Source organism: Capra hircus, chromosome 6 (assembly GCF_001704415.2).
Source record: "Capra hircus breed San Clemente chromosome 6, ASM170441v1, whole genome shotgun sequence".
Classification (NCBI taxonomy): Eukaryota; Metazoa; Chordata; class Mammalia; order Artiodactyla; family Bovidae; genus Capra; species Capra hircus.
This window is the reverse complement of record NC_030813.1, coordinates 69,505,409-69,523,008: the sequence shown is the minus strand read 5'-3', so window position 1 is coordinate 69,523,008 and position 17,600 is coordinate 69,505,409. Positions and strand designations below refer to the sequence as shown.

Below are 17,600 nucleotides of genomic sequence, written 5' to 3'. Positions count from 1 at the left end.
AATTCAGAGAGACAGAAAGAAGCCACCAGAAGCTACAGTAGGGAGGAAGGTATTATGTTTAATGAATATATAGGCTTTGTTATGCATGATGGAAAAGTTTTAGGTATAGATAGGGGTGATGGTTACACAACACAGTGAATGTACTAATGCCACTGAACTGTACAATTACAAATGGGTATGATGATCAATCTTATGTCATGTTATCACAAACACACACACCCACACAAAATCAACTGCTCTATAATATCAATCCTTCCAATTCTACGATTTTTCTTCCAACACACAAGTATTTAAAAACTGGTTTAATCAGTAAACAGACTTCTTAACACAAAACAGGCAAATAGTAAAACCTCAATTACTGTAGCTGTTTGGTCACTAGGTTGTGTCCGACTCTTTTTCAACCCCACTGACTATAGCCTGCTAGGCTTACTCCACGGGATTTCTGAGCCAAGAATACTGGAGTGGACTGACATTTCCTTCTCCAGGGATCTTCTTGATCCAGGAATTGAAGCTGAATCTCCTGAATTGGCAGGCAGACTACTGAGCCACCTAGGAAGCCCCAAATCTCAATTAATTGAATTAAAAAAAAAAAGTCTGATCCCTACTTTTCACTCCCTAACTTCCTTAATCACAAATATAGATGCATGCACATTCACAACAAGAAAATTTTTTAAAAGAGCTTTTAGGCCATGTTACCAGAGTGAATACAGATAGGTAATGATTCACTTCTTCATTTCAATGTAGTTGAATAAAATAGGCATTCAAGCAAAATTGCCTATGTTAGAATTCTGGTTCTGCTACTTTCTAGCTATTACGATTCCAGTTTTCTCATCTGTAAAACCAGAATAGTATCTACTTCAGATGGTGTTGAGAATCAAATTGAGCTAAAACATGAAATGTGTTCAGAACAGCGCTTTCAACAGTAGCATTTAATAAACATTAACTTTTACTTCTATTATTACTCAGTGAAAGCATGGAAGCACACTAATAATGTGTGTCTGAAAAAACTCTTAACAATAGAAAGTATTTTCTGGATTACTAATAACAACAGATTTTCTGAAAATTAAGGAAGATCCTAATAAATTACAGTGTTTGTTTTCAAGCTACTATCAGTATGGTAGCAAGGAACCATATTACTTTTCCATTTAGAAAAGCTAATCCAGAAGTCATAACATTAACGTAGGACTGAACGTCCCTTACATGTTTATTGTACTCGCCAATACCAAACCTCCTCTACTCTTTAGACAAATCTACTATCGCCAGAAATATGACTTTGTCTGTTATAACAAGACTTCACATATGTTGTAGATGTGTTTGAGGGGGAGAGGAAACAACACATCTCTTTTCTGTTAACTATTTTACAGTGAAAATTTCTTGAATGAAGCAGCTTCCCTGGTACCTCAGTCAGTAAAGAATTCGACTGTAACGCAAGAGACCAGGATTCAATCCCTGGATCAGGAAGATCTCTTGGGAGAAGAAAATGGCAACCCACTCCAGCATTCTTGCCTAGAAAATCCTGTGGACAGAGGAGCTTGGAAGGCTTCAGTCCATGAAAGTGAAAGTGATGGCGCTCAATCGTGTCCAACTCTTTGCAACCCCATGGACTGTAGCCCACCAGGCTTCTCTGTCCATGGGATTTTTCAGGCAAGAATACTGGAGTGGGTTGCCATTTCCTTCTCCAGGAGATATTCCCAACCCAAGGATTGCTCCCGGGTCTCCCATATTGTAGGCAGACGCATCACCATCTGAGCCACCAGGGAAGTCTTGGGGTTGCAAGAATCGGATACAACTTAGCAACTAAGCCACCACAAGCATCTATTCATGCAAGAAGCCACATCTGTAAACCTCCAAGAGTTGATCATAAAGGTCACCCTCCATACCAGGGCGTTTCTGAATGAATAACAACAATTAAGCTGGGACAATAGGTTTAATAGGACTATTCCAGACAAATCTGGATTAACACCCCAAATTATGGGCATAATACATCATCACTATATTTGTTCCATCATTTACAGCTCTACAGTCTTAAAAACTTAAGCATTTGAAAGCTGATGTTAACAAAGGCAACATTAGAATGTTCAAATTAATTCTCCAAAGATTTATTCCATTTTTCCTTTCAGTATTTCTCAAGGAGACAAAAAGAAAACCCAAGGTTTCTCTAAGAATACTTTTAAAAGCAATACTTACGAAAAGACTGCTTGAGCCACAGCTTTCTTTCATTAGCCGCTTATGATTCTTAAGATGATCTAAATTATAGCAAACTCTACAGAACATGCTGTAATCATATGACTCTGTGGTAAATGGTAACTGCAAATGTGGCTTTAATCACTGCCTATATTCATCTGGTATATATATTAATGCAGCCATACTGTTTTTAAAGCCAGTGCCCACTCTGACTGATAAGAGCCTGTGTGATGTACCAACTGTCAATCTGAAAATTTCTTTGGTGTTACGGATACATAAATATGTTGCTAACTCAATTAGCTAACACATGTAGGGAATGTTAGGTATACAGAGGATCTCTGTGATTGGCACTGCGAGGAAACACAGATGGGAATGGAGCGCGTATGCTCTCTCCAACAGCTCACAATCTAGTAAAAACAAGGAGCAATCCAGAGAGTCTCAACTTACAAATATTTGGTTTTAACATGAACTGGCATCTTTCCCTCACCATCATCCCTAGCAAATATACCAGTTAGACTATGACCACATGCACTGATCATCTTTTAGTCTTATTATTTACATATTTTATCTTTCTCATAGGACAAAAGACCCATTATGAATCATTAAATCCTCATTATTTTCTCTTTTCATTTACTTAATTCTCACCATGTCAAAGATCCCAACCAATATATACTGCTTAAACCAGCATTAGAATTCATCTGAATTTGTATTCCTTAAATGCTGACAGGATGACACGGAAAGGTAATATAAGGATAAGCATCAAAAGAAATCTGTACAGGTGTTAAAAATATGGAAAGCATGCAATTGAAAATTAACATTAAATAGCTTAAACAAACAAAAAAAAAATCAGTGGTACTCTACGGTATAATTCCATAGGTAATCTAAACATTTTAATAATAGATTTGTTATCCTTATAAACAGATTTTATGGCAAAGAAATGAAATGATTTTTACCATTTTGAAAAAGAACACACATCCAGATAATGCCACTGCCTATCAATATCCTACAGAGCTTCTAAATATTCTTACACCAGTGAGGTGTTTATTCCTTTGTTATTATTTTGTACCACTATTTTCTCTCACTTACTTTAATAACAAGTGTTGAAAAATACCTGGGGATATACTATATTAGGTAGTAAATAAGAAAATTCTTTTAAATCACCTTTAGTAATTAAATAAGATTACAAAGCAATGTAAAGACTATGACCACATGCACTGATCATCTTTTAGTCTCATTATTTCCACATTTTATCTTTCTCATAGAACAAAAGATCCATTTATGAATCACTAAGTCCTCATTACTTTCTCTTATCATTTAGTTAATTCTCACCACATCAAAGATCTACGGACCACAGATCGAATCTTAACTTCTGAATGGTTTCAGCTTTGGAACAAGCAATTTATTGTCAGAACAAGAAATTCACTGAACTTGAAAAATATATCAGTCTGGAGTAAGCAACTCAAACCTATCTAATCTTCTCTTTCTACTATTTTTGAAACAACAGATTCCCTAAAGCCATAGTCATGTTTCATAATTTTCTAATCCTTTTTGGAAAGCAGAATCTCAGAGGGAAATCAAAGGTGCTGTGGTTGTGGGGCTGATGCAATAGCTGAATTTTAGAGGAAAAGGATGAATATTACAAAGGATTATTCAGATCCCTTAAATGCCTCTGTAGTCTATTCAGAACTGCCACCTCCTAAAGACAACTCTCTGGCAAATGCAAAGTGAGTGAGTGAATGTGGCTCTCTAGCATAAACTGATTTTATTAATAAAAAGCAAATTTTTACATATGTGGCACATGTAGTTATGGTCAGGATCAGCAGCTAATTTTTAACACTTATTATTGGAGGTCTCCCTAGGAAGAAAATAATTATTATCTCAATCTGGTTAGTTTCATTAAAAACTGGTTAAGGGATATAAATATTAAAAGCCTGCTGTGAATAAAATAACAAAGGCTATCAGACAAAAGTTGAAAGTATACAATTAGGGAATTATTTGTGAATTTTTTCCTACTACCACTGATCTAGCTTTTAATAAATAACCAAAAGTGGCTAAGAATATTATAAAAACTGACATTAATTTTCTGTTATGTTTAATAAGCCCCTGGCACCCAGAAACAGTCTCCAAAAAGGAAACCAGTATACAAAGACGACAACTAGACTTGAGATTTTAATTTAATTCTCTTCATAGGATATAATTTTTTTTAACTTATGCAATTCTAAAAGTATCTTTATTTATTTTTTTCCCAAACAAGGTAACATGACTCAATGTGAGTTTATACATACACAATCAGCAACTTTAATTTGGGGAATCACTATCACATTTTCGGAACACTGTTTTAGTCCACTTGTCTCTATTTTAGTATACTGCCTCTTCGCTTTGCTGAAATTGTTAAGACACATATACAGCTGATTCAGTGTGAATCTACTGAAGACTGAGCATAAGTTTCTTGTTCTATTACTTTTAATGTAATGCAGTGAAGATTCTGTTTCCAAATATATACTTTAATTGTTAAGTTCAAAATTTAAAAACACACATAGGCTATTTTTCTTTCAGAATCAAATGTCTCATTTACTATTTACCTGGTGGTGGAATCAGAGGTGGAGCAGTGCTGACAGTCGGAGGAGGCGGAAGAAATGGAGGAGGTGGAAGGTGAGTTGGAGGAGCTCCTGGAGGGAAAAATGGAGGTGGTTTGCTAAAATTGTTGTCTACTTCAGTGGCAGATCTTTCAGAAAGGACCTAAAATTAGAGCACAGTTAAGTAAAAAGGTGAATAAATATTCTTATCTAAGAGTAAACACAGTAAATGAATCTCATTTAATCTAAGAAATAAGTTTTATTCACGTACACGTATTTTGGATAAGTAGGACTAATTGTTCTATGCATGGGGTATGAGTGAACATTACACGTATGTGAGTATACACTCAAACACACTTTTAAAAATGCTCATAGTCAAAGCCTAGGAAAAAATGAATCATTACAAGTAAAATTCTTATGGAATAACTGAGATTTAATAACGTTGTAAGCAAGAGACAATCACAAATAAAATGTAATGAGTATTATCTTTGTTACTCAACCAAAGATAAAGTATTCAAATTAAGGCATTCTAATCATTAGTCACAGATAGCAGAATTAAGAAACTAAGATGGCAGCAGAACCAGATATGCATTATACCAAAGCCTGTCATCATCAGGCTGTAAAGTAAGAGGCTGTACGGCATGCATCAAATAGGGTGCAAGTAAAAGGCAACTGGATATATAAAAAGCTTCTTCATATGAGCCCTTAACTTTCAGAACAAGGGTTTATACTCAATAAGCCAAAAGTATTTATAAAATACCGATCTTCGTGAATAGGTAAGGGACAAGCATCAAACCTACAGGAGAGTGGCACCTAGAAATATGAATTTTTTACAAGATCCCTGACAGACTCTAATGTGCAAATGTGTTTGGGAAAAACAGAAAAAGCAGGAACATAATGTTATATATTTATACTTTTCAAATCCTTGCTGGCTGAAGCATATCATTTAAACATATAATCCTTCCTTTCATTAACTTTTCCTACATTTAAGTACAGTAATTTTTGTAAGGCTTATGTTGAAAAGCTATTTTTTAAGTAGAAAGCAGAGTTATTTTAAGAATAAGCATGGCCTTTTAATTGTGGGGGGAAAGAAAGAGGACTGTCTTCCAGTTTAGGAATAATTTACCTTTAAAGGTGCTAAAAAGAACATTCATATGATTAATTTATTAAAGGTAATAAGAATCAAAACACTTTGGATATTTTTTAAAGTACTCAGAGAAAGAAAACAATAATGAAAAAGTGTAGTCAATTAACAGCTGAAAATCTTAAGTTACTCAAGTTCAAACTTGAGTTATCCACGCTACTAATAACTCATCTCCTTTCATCCTTTTAACTAAAAAGCATGAGATCCATTTCTCTCAGAAATGTCACATTAAATAAATTATGGAACAGCCATAGAATAAATCTATCAAGCTGCTGCTGCTGCTGCTAAGTCACTTCAGTCGTGTCCGACTCTATGTGACCCCATAGACGGCAGCCCACCAGGCTCCCCCGTCCTGGGATTCTCCAGGCAAGAACAGTGGAGTGGGTTGCCATTTCCGTCTCCAATGCGTGAAAGGGAAGTCGCTCAGTCATGTCTGACTCTTAGCAACCCCATGGACTGCAGCCCACCAGGCTCCTCCGCCCATGGGATTTTCCAGGCAAGAGCACTGGAGTAGGGTGCCATTGCCTTCTCCGAAGGAGATTTTAAATCAAATTGTTAAGGATACGGAAAAATGCAAATGATAATTTTAAACAGAAAAAAATGGATACACAAAAATATAACTGTAGTTGTATCTGTCCCAATCTTACTTAGTGATGAGGAAAAGGTGTATCAAAATGTTAAGAGTAGTTATCTTTAGATGGCAGAACTATGGATGATTTTATTTTCTTCTTTAAACTTTTCTCATATCTTCCCTTTTCAGTCCACTGAGTCTATATATCACACTCATAGCAAGGAAAAGAAATTTTACTGAAAAATAGCCAAAGGTTATACATTTTAAATAGAACAGTTTTTGTAATAACATAGTGATTATGTTGCAGTGATTGATTCACATTTTAAATCCCCTTTGTATTAAAAGCACCGAAAGTACCTAACACATAGGAGAGAGCTATGACTGAATACATTAAACCAGAACACAGATATAATCTTTCATTTAAAAATAATAACTCATAAAATACTAAACCTGTATATTGCTGTTTTCATTTGCCCGTCGCCTTCCTTCTACTCGGCTGATAGTTATAGTCTGACCAATAACATCAATTGCCCCAGGTAATCTCCTGTAACGTAAAAATTGAATCATTTCAGTTTCACCTAACTAGATGTTTGGACAGTATATACATATTAGGTAAGAAATAAAGCCCAAAACCCTTTGCAATGTAATTTAAAATAAAACTATCACAACACACTTTGAAAAAAACTTCATTTAGGTAAAAAGTTTTATTAATGAGCTAAGACTAGCACATCCAACAATGATCACAATGCTAATTTTTAAGTATATTTGAAGGTTTTCTTTAAAGTTTATTATTTTTTAGTACTCTCCAACTGAATTTACCTTTGTGGAATTGAAACAGGTAGCAAATACTAAACAAATAGAAATAAAATTTATTTGCCACTATAACTGTAACACATACCACAGTTATATTACAGACTTAAAAATTCTTCAAAAGGGCCTGGAAATATATAATGCATAAATAATATATAAAATAATAATTTTGAGACACAAAGAATATTTTTCTTAGTAATTTATTCTGAGCATTAGAAAAGAATAAAAAGGGAACCAGTTCTGTATTGCCGTTAGAAAGCCTCAAATATTTAAATGCCAGGCCCACCCCCAACTGTATTTACAACTGTTAAAGTTTGTGAGTAGATGGAAAAACAGTCTATCACAAAATAATGCTGCAAATTTAATAGGAAAATCTAACAAGTTAAATTAAAAAAAATAAAATAACATTAAAAGCCATTTATACATGTAATTAAGGACTATAAAAATGCATATGGTTAATAAAATACAAAAGTCACTTGTAGGCATTGGCAATGAAAAATGGACGCAAATTAGATGAATTTCTCTTTATCTGTACTTCAGTTCTGAACAATTGTGCTTTTAAAATTTTAGAACAATCAAAGTACCATAAATCCTTCCACAGTCATCAAGTTAGATTCCTTAAAATGACTAGTAACAGCGGCTACTATCTGTTGAACAATTATATTCTATACCTAAACCTCACAATAACCCTTAAAGAAAATCAACATATTACCAGTCAGAGATGATAAAGCTAGAGCTAGAGTGACGTAACTGACTTCAGTAATAACTAAATGGCAAAACTAATTTACACACCTCAGTCTTTCTGATTTCAAAGCCTCAGATTCCTTCCCTTGAGCCATGCTGCCTTCCAGCAAGATACAGCGGCCCTTGAAAAATCTAGGACTTTTGGAAAGCAAGAATTGGTGGAAATATGTCTCAAGTAAACCTTGAAATGACCAATAAATAATTTTATGCTCAGAAAAAGAGAGCCCTATAAAAAGCCTATAATATCATTTGAAATGTCTTTAACTACTGATCCTGCTCATGTAAGATTTCTATCAATATATTTTTTTAAATGTTCAAGCCTTACTGATTTTATGCCTGGGTCACTGACGTCCCCAAGTTTCCTCATGATCTCAAAGATCAAAAGTGATTTTCCTTCACTTGTATTCTTTAGTATAGCTGGGAAACTATCCTAACATTCACGGATTAGGAAAATTCATATACTTCTGACAAAACAAATACTGCTGTAATTTTTCCCTAAAATTTAAAATACTTATAAAGGTATGATCACTGTAATTTCACATGAAATGCACATGCCATCCGTTCTCCCACATAAAAACATATCTCAGATTTTAACGTCTCAGCAGATAAAAGTATATATTTTCTGAGATCTGGACTTCTCTCACCATTTACTGTACCTAGACTTCATTGTAAAAATCCTTATTTCTACTCTGTTTTCTTTTCCGTTCTCTTCTGTTCTCAATCACCAGATTCTCCCCACTCCATTCTTTTTTTTTTTTTAGATGTTCAAGCTGCTTTTATTTTATTTTTTTTTATTTTACTTTTTTTTTAACTTTACAATACTGTATTGGTTTTGCCATCCATCAACATGAATCCGCCACGGGTGTACATGAGTTCCCAATCCTGTACCCGCTTCCCACCTCCCTCCCCATACCATCTCTCTGGGTCATCCCAGTGCACCAGCCCCAAGCATCCTGTATCCTGCATCGAACCTGGACTGGCGATTCGTTTCTTACATGATATTATACATGTTTCAATGTTCCTGTCAAGAATAAATTCTCACAAAGTTGTTTGGCTTTGCAACCTGCATTACAAATCCTTCAAACTGTTAAAAGTAACAAAAGGGAAAGATTCTATAACTTTGACCATGGATTTCTAAGCATTTGTGCTTTCAAAAATTCTGGGCCATATGGGAGTGCTCATTTAACAAAATTTGATCTTCAGTGTAGTTAGAGAAGTCTGATTATCTTTTTCAGCTTTAAATGGATTTCTCTATCACTAAAAGGGCATCCCCAGTGGCCCAGCAGTAAAGAATCCGCCTGCATGCAATACAGGAACTGCAGGAGACATAGGTCTGATCCTCTGGTGTGCAAGATCCTGCCGAGGAGGGCATGGCAGCCACTCCAGTATTTTTGCCTGGAGAATCCCATGGACAGAGGAGCCTGGTGGGATATGGTCCATACGGTTGCAAAGAATCAGACATGACTGCAGTGATTTAGCAGGCTATCACTAAAGATTCAAAATGGCAAATACTATGTTTCTAAAAAGATACAAATGAGAAATTAGTCTGAACAAACACATATGGCTAGAGAGAGTCTAAAAAATTACAATTCCTTGCATTTCCATAATAGTAACATCTTCTTGCCCAAGTACTTTTACCACACAAATTGATTTAACTGAATCAAAAATTTTGTTAGGAATTAGAAATTGATGAGAAATTTTGTTATTTTAGAACAGATACATATGTATCACAGTAACATTTAATTTGATAATATTTAATATTAAAATAGAATAATCAAGTATCAATTCTATTGCCACATTATGGAGAACAATATTGAACCATATTATTTTTAAAGTTTCTGATGCACCACTTTCTACTTCAATGTATAAAAAGATTTGTAGAGCTTCACCATGAAGATCTACAATAACTTGGATTTCTACGAAGCACAGATTTAATTGGACTTAAAAACTTGTTCAGTAAGGCAGATAGCAGTTAATGGAGTATCAAGATTCTCTTCTCTATATTAGACTCAATCACATAGTAAAAAGTGAAAAGACAGCAACTAACCATGGTGGACAGCTACTGTTTCATCAACTAGTTTAATACAGGCAGTAAATATTCACAAGAACCTCTACCTCTCCTCCTAACACAGATGAATATGAAAACAACTCTGAAACTTTAATGGAATCAAATTAAAACGCCATATTTTGGTAACTCTGATGTTCCAGAAAGGGTATGAGAGCTGCTTACATAGATACAACAGAAAATCTAAAGTAATGAACTTGGGACAAAGGGAAGATAGACAAAAGGTTATTAATCTTTGGCCACATATTTATCTCTCAGTTTATTTTTTAACAGCCAAAATAAAGGACATTCTTAATAACTAAAGTCTCTAGTGTGCATTTAAGATAAAAACAAAACACTAGCACTGAAGATTACTTTTCTTGGTAATTATGACAGCTAGCATTTATTGAACCCCTACTATGGTGCTAGGAAAGCACTGTTCTAAGCATTTTACATATATTTACACCTCATAACAATCCTATGAGGCAGCACTTTCCCTCTTCCATTTTATAGATAGTAAAAAGACAAAAAGCTTCTCCTTTGATTACATCTTAAGAGAAAGTATGATAGACTGCAGTAGTTTTTAAGCTTTTAAACAACAAAACAGTTATTTAGGAAATATATTTTACATAGGAACCCAGCACATACATTATATAAAAAACAAAAACAGAAGTTTCATAAAACAGTAGTAACACTTACTATAAAGGAAAATGGTAACATTAAAATCAAGTATGCCTTTATTAATATTTACATATAATACAGGGGGGAAAAACTAAATAATATTTGGAGGCTCAGACTACCAAACTGGTCTCATACCCCACTAATGGATGGCAATCTCATGCTTTGAAAAACACTGAAATAGTGACAAAGTTTCCAATATTACTATAGCCAAAAGGGAACTGAATTTCACATCCTGTTTCTCAAGTTTCCTCCACAGTGGGTGAAGCATAACAATGTACTAGTCAATAAAAGCAATTTAATCAGAGGAGCAAAACAATGTGGTTTGAGAACACTGCCCTCTTGATGGTCAGGCTTACCCTAAGGATTTAATTGTACTTCTGAGCAAGAGTTCTTAACTAGTATCCATGGGATACAGAGAAATCAAGAAGTCCCTGAACCTAAATATGTGCATAAATATACATGTATTTTCTAGGCAAGAGTCCACAGTTTGCAGCAAATTTTCAAAGGACTTACTGCTTCAAAGAAAGTTGAGAACCTCTATTCTAAAAAAAAAAGCAAAAGGAATGAAACACATATCCTTGCAGAAATCTATGAATGTAGTCTTCTCACAACGGAGAGTCTAATAAGAACAAAGCAGGAGATATTTTAAGAGTGAAATCTCTAGGAAAATACCTAGAATGTGACTATTATAATTTCCAAATTAAAGACAGATGTACTTGGTGGTATGATTATCTAACTCAGGTCATACATCTGAATAGATGGCTGTAACAATTCTGCATGAAAATCGATATTACATTTTTTTAAGTTACTTAGGAAAAAGCCTTAGAAGACACGTAAAATGGATTTAGCCATATCAGATGGGAAGGGAGGACATTTTAGATCGAGGGGAGAACAAGAATGGGGTAAATATTATGCGCTGGATTCCAAATATACTATCTACCAATCTGTTTGCAACAGGACAGCAGGATCCACTTTTGGTAGAGATTACCATATTTTAAGCTCAGCTGCATTTTTTAAGTGTATCACTGATAGGAAAAGACATGCTTCTACAGGTAATTAAAAAAAAAAAGACCTTCATATGTGCAATCACATAAAACCTTATAAGCCACACAATATAGCAATATGCATTCAGAGTGCTCAAATGCTTTGAAGAACAGGTACATTTTTTTCAGTATACAAATTAAGACAGAACAGTAAGCAGTGCAAGAACAAATGAGGAAGTCAATCTTACATTTAATGCTCATTTAACATCCACTTCAAAAGTCTTATGTTTGTCTAATTATAAGAAACCCAAGCAGGTTTAAATATTTTAGTAATTCTACACGGTAATGGAATTTTTATTATTCCTCTTACAAGAGTTTGAATTGGTTTAAAAGAATTATGACATTGGAAAAAAGCTTAAAAAAAGAACTTCAGTCCAGTCGCTCAGTCGTGTCCAACTCTGTGACCCCAAGAACTGCAGCATGGCAGGCCTCTCTGTCCAATACCAACTCCTGGAGTCCACCCAAACCTATGTCCATTGAATTGGTGATGCCACCCAACCATCTCATCCTCTGTCGCCCCCTTCTCCTCCTGCCCTCAATCTTTCCCAGCATCAGGGTCTTTTCATATGAGTCAGCTCTTCGCATCTGGTGGCCAAAGTATTGGGAGTTTCAGCTTCAACATCAGTCCTTCCAAAGAACACCCAGGACTGATCTCCTTTAGGATGGACTAGTTGGATCTCCTTGCAGTCCAAGGGACTCTCAAGAGTCTTCTCCAACACCATAATTAAAAGCATCAATTCTTCAGCGCTCAACTTTCTTTATAGTCCAACTCTCACATCCATACATGACCACCGGAAAAACCATAACCTTGACTAGACAGACCTTTGTGGACAAAGTAATATCTCTGCTTTTTAATATGCTAAGTTGGTCATAACTTTCCTTCCAAGGAGTTAAGTGTCTTTTAATTTCATGGCTGCAATCCCTTAGAAGAAACGGAGTAGCCATCATAGTCAAAAAGAGTCTGAAATGCAGTACATGGATGCAATCTCAAAAATGACAGAATGATCTCTGTTAGTTTCCAAGGCAAACCATTCAATATCATGGTAATCGAAGTCTATGCCCCAACCAGTAACACTGAAGAAGCTGAATGGTTCTATGAAGACCTATAAGACCTTCTAGAACTAACGCTCGCAAAAGATGTCCTTTTCATTACAGACGACTGGAATGCAAAAATAGGAAGTCAAGACACACGTGGAGTAACAGGCAAATTTGGCTTTGGAATGCGGAATGAAGCAAAGACTAATAGAGTTCTGCCAAGAGAACGCATTGGTCATCGCAAATACCCTCTTCCAACAACCCAAGAGAAGACTCTACACATGGACATCACTAGATGGTCAACACCGAAATCAGACTGATTATATTCTTTGCAGCCAAAGATGGAGAAGCTCTATACACTTAGCAAAAACAAGACTGGGAGCTGACTGTGACTCAGATCATGAACTCCTTATTGCCAAATTCAGACTTAAACTGAAGAAAGTAGGGAATGCCACTAGACCATTCAGGTATGACCTAAATCAAATCCCTTATGACTATACAGTGGAAGTGAGAAATAGATTTAAGGGACTAGATCTGATAGAGTGCTTGATGAACTATGGATGGAGGTTCATGACACTGTACAAGAGACAGGAATCAAGACCATCCCCAAGGAAAAGAAATGCAAAAAAGCAAAATGGCTGTCTGAGGAGGCCTTACAAATAGCAGTGAAAAGAAGGGAAGTGAAAAGCAAAGGAAAAAAGGAAAAGATATAAGCATCTGAATGCAGAGTTCCAAAGAAGAGCAAGGAGAGATAAGAAAGCCTTCCTCAGCAATCAATGAAAAGAAATAGAGGAAAACAATAGAATGGGAAAGACTAGAGATCTCTTCAAGAAAATCAGAGATAACAAGGGAACATTTCATGCAAAGATGAGTTCAATAAAGGACAGAAATGGTATGAACTCAACAGAAGCAGAAGATATTAAGAAGAGCTGGCAAAAATACACCAAACTGTACAAAAAAGTTCTTCACAACCAAGATAATCATGATGGTGTGATCACTCACACTCACCTAGAGCCAGACATCCTGGAATGTGAAGTCCAGTGGGCCTTAGGAAGCATCATTACGAACAAACCTAGTGGAGGTGATGGAATTCCAGTTGAACTATTTCAAATACTGAAAAATGATGCTGTGAAAGTGCTACACTCAATATGCCAGCAAATTTGGAAAACTCAGCAGTGGCCACAGGACTGGAAAAGGTCAGTTTTCATTCCAATCCCAAAGAAAGGCAATGCCAAAGAATGCTCAAACTACCACACAATTGCACTCATCTCACATGCTAGTAAAGTAATGCTCAAAATTCTCCAAGCCAGGCTTCAGCAATACGTGAACCTTGAACTTCCAGATGTTCAAGCTGGTTTTAGAAAAGGCAGAGGAACCAGAGATCAAATTGCCAACATCCGCTGGATCATCGAAAAAGCAACAGAGTTCCAGAAAAACATCTATTTCTGCTTTATTGACTATGCCAAAGCCTTTGACTGTGTGCATCACAAGAAACTATGGAAAATTCTTCATGAGATGGGAATACCAGACCACCTGACCTGCCTCTTGAGAAACCTATATGCAGGTCAGGAAGGAACGGTTAGAACTAGGCATGGAACAACAGACTGGTTCCAAATAGGAAAAGGAGTACGTCAAGGCTGTATACTGTCACCCTGCTTATTTAACTTATATGCAGAGTACATCATGAGAAATGCTGGGCTGGAGGAAGCACAAGCTGGAATCAAGATTGCTGGGAGAAATATCAATAACCTCAGATGCGCAGATGACACTACCCTTATGGCAGAAAGTGAAGAAGAACTAAAAAGCCTCCTGATGAAAGTGAAAGAGGAGAGTGAAAAAGTTGGCTCAAAGCTCAACATTCAGAAAACTAAGATCAAGGCATCACTTGATGGCAAATAGATGGGAAAACAACTTAGAATTTGCAACTAATAAACTAAAAGGAGCACAGTTTAAAATTTAAAATGGAAACAAAATACAGAAATAAACTGAACACTGGGATAAGATTATAGCAATCATCTGTAATGCCAATTCTAATTTTCTGTGTTCATTAAACAACTTCATTCTTCTCAGTAACTGGCTTTACAAGAGTAACAAATCTGAATGAACAAAACAAACTAGACTCTATACTAGACTGTATTATTCTTTACAGTGGGCTTCAAGAGTTAAAAAAAAAAAAAGCAAAAACACAGTACTATATAAATTAAGAGTAACATGGTGAGAAAAGTCTGTGTCTCCAAATACAGTGATTTATGAAATGGATTTCAACCATTGTACAACTGTTCTCATATAGACCTAAGGAATGCTTCAAAAATAACTCCCCATTTCTCAATTACATTCATTATAAGAGCTGGAATCTCATTTTCTATCTTCTGCTCTAAGAAAGTATGTGCAGCTTTCAGCTACAGTTTTTACTTTTAATTTTCAAAAGCACAAAATATTCACTGAAAATACAGTGTCAAAATTCCTAATAACTACCCCCTGACATTAACCACAAAATCAGAACAGGAGTTTTATAAGTTACCAAAACCATTTTTTTTGGGGGTGGGGGGAGAAGGCGAAGTGTGGGGAGAGTTATACAATCTAAGTACTGAGATGTATCACTTTCAAATTAAAGAACTAATATCTTCCTTATAAAATGGCCAATTTATTTCAAGAAATAAACTGACATCAAAAGAAAAACTAAGTTAAAAATTATAAGTCAAATGATTTATATAAAAGAAACTTCAGATGCTAAAACAGTAGCAGTAAAAGCAACATATATAAAATTTAAAGTTACATTAAAATGAAACTTATGAAAGTCAACTTTCCTGACCCACAGCATTTGAAGGTGAAAAAACAGGGATTCTTGCCCTGGCTCTGCCTCTTACTTAGCCATGAATCTGGGCAAATTCCCTAATTTCTCAAATCTCCTCTTCCATGTAAACCAGGGACTAGCCAGAAAATAAATAATTCAGGGCTTTTTCAGATAAAATAGTCCAGCCCCATCATTTTACAATCATGGAAACAGAGCCCTAGACATTTAAGGAAACTATCCTAAATTAACACAAGGGCAAACCCAAATATAATATCCAAATCCAATGTCTATGACATGAACCTGCTCTAAGTTTAAGAAAGCAGTCATTCTCTTTCTACCAATATGGCTACTGATTCATTATCAATAGTAGAATGATGAACACAATGCTCTATTGTCTGGCCCTTTGGGGATCAGTGAATAGGCCCTCCATGTTGCTGGCCAGGTTAAATATAAATCCAAGTGTTTCTTTATACACTATAATAACAAAGTTAATTATTATTTAGAAATTATATTATTAACACTGCTATTAAATTTTGAGTTCCACAGAAATATTAAAAGTGAAGACTCAAACAGCACTCCACACCTGTCACATCTAACTTTTCTTCATTCAAAACAAATCTTGAAATTTTCTATTGGTTCTTCAAGGAGAACTGCAGCTTTAAAAACTAAGATCCCTGGTTCCCATGGTTAAGAATCTACCTGCCAATGCAGGGGACACAGGTTCGATCCCTAGTCCAGGAAGATTCCACATGCCCTGGGGCAACTAACCACATGAGCCACAACTACTGAAGCCTGCTTGCTTTAGAGCCCATACTCCACAAGAGAAGCCAACACAATGAGAAGCTCGCACACCACAACTAGAGACTAACCCCTGCTGCCCACAACTAGAGACAAGCTTCGCACAGTAACAAAGATCCAGAGCAGACAAAAATAAAACATATATTAATTAGTTTAAAACCTAAGATCAGCATTATATAACACATCTGCAAAAATATCAATGAGGATCCCTTTAAAGTAACAGTCATGTATGCAAACTGTCATTCTATAACCTATTAAAATAGTATATGCAACTTGAGGCTATTCTAAGGCTATAAATAATATATTTTGGTCTGCATCAATTATCATTTGGATATTTACTGAAAAGTCAGAATATTTTTGACTTTCAGATGAATACCCTTTTGAGAATGAGTAAGTTTATTTTCTCTTAAGAAATTTTATCAAAGCAAGTTGACTAGAAAACTCTTACTTCTCACAGGGAATATATAATGGAGACCCCCAAAGAAAAGAAATCGAAAAAATAAAATTTAGACATGTTTCCTCCTTTTACTTTTCTTTTAGGTGCTATGACCAAAACATCTGATCATAATTTATATATTTAAGTCCGTAAGTAAAAGTAATTAAAAGTACACTAATACAGCATCAAGTTGCCCAGGAAAAAAGCTTTAAATTATTTAACAATAATGACACACAAAATACACCCCCATATACTATCACCTTGTTTAAAACTCCAAATGATAAATTAGGAAGGTTCTTAGTTTATATTACTAGTCAAGCAAAGTATAATTTCTTAGACTGATGAGTGCTGGCAATGTACTTTCATACCCTAACATATTTGCTTCTCATTACATCCCTTAGTCTAGAAATTATTACTCCCGTTTTACAGACTCAAAAGAGTTTACAATATCCATCCAAGGCTGTATGCTTTGTAAATTTAAGACTTTGAACACAAACCAAAATTTTATGGAGAATGGATATGAGAAATCAGCAAAGAAACAATAGGGAGATAATATTTCCAAAGACATCTGGTAGACTCACCTAAAAGAAAGGCGGGTTTATGCACTGTAGTTGGAAATAAAGATTGAAAAGATTCAGTGGTATACAATTTTAAAAAGATCCTAAACACTGAAAAGGTCAATTTTCATTCCAATCCAAAGAGGGGCAATGCCAAAGAATGTTCAAACAACTGCACTCATT

The 17,600-nt window shown here is 35.3% G+C and overlaps 1 protein-coding gene across 13 annotated transcripts in view; it reads right to left on the bottom strand.

Moving 5' to 3' along the window:
- Positions 1-17,600, bottom strand: part of FIP1L1 (factor interacting with PAPOLA and CPSF1) — a 68,343-nt gene that overhangs the window by 23,633 nt on the left and 27,110 nt on the right. For all 13 annotated transcript variants that reach the window (XM_005681618.3, XM_005681625.3, XM_013964632.2 and 10 more), the window contains 2 exons: positions 6,926-7,019; positions 4,767-4,923 (listed from right to left, as the gene is read on the bottom strand). In XM_005681618.3, coding sequence (XP_005681675.1) covers positions 4,767-4,923; positions 6,926-7,019 — 251 coding nt within the window. The remainder of the gene's footprint in view (positions 1-4,766; positions 4,924-6,925; positions 7,020-17,600) is intronic.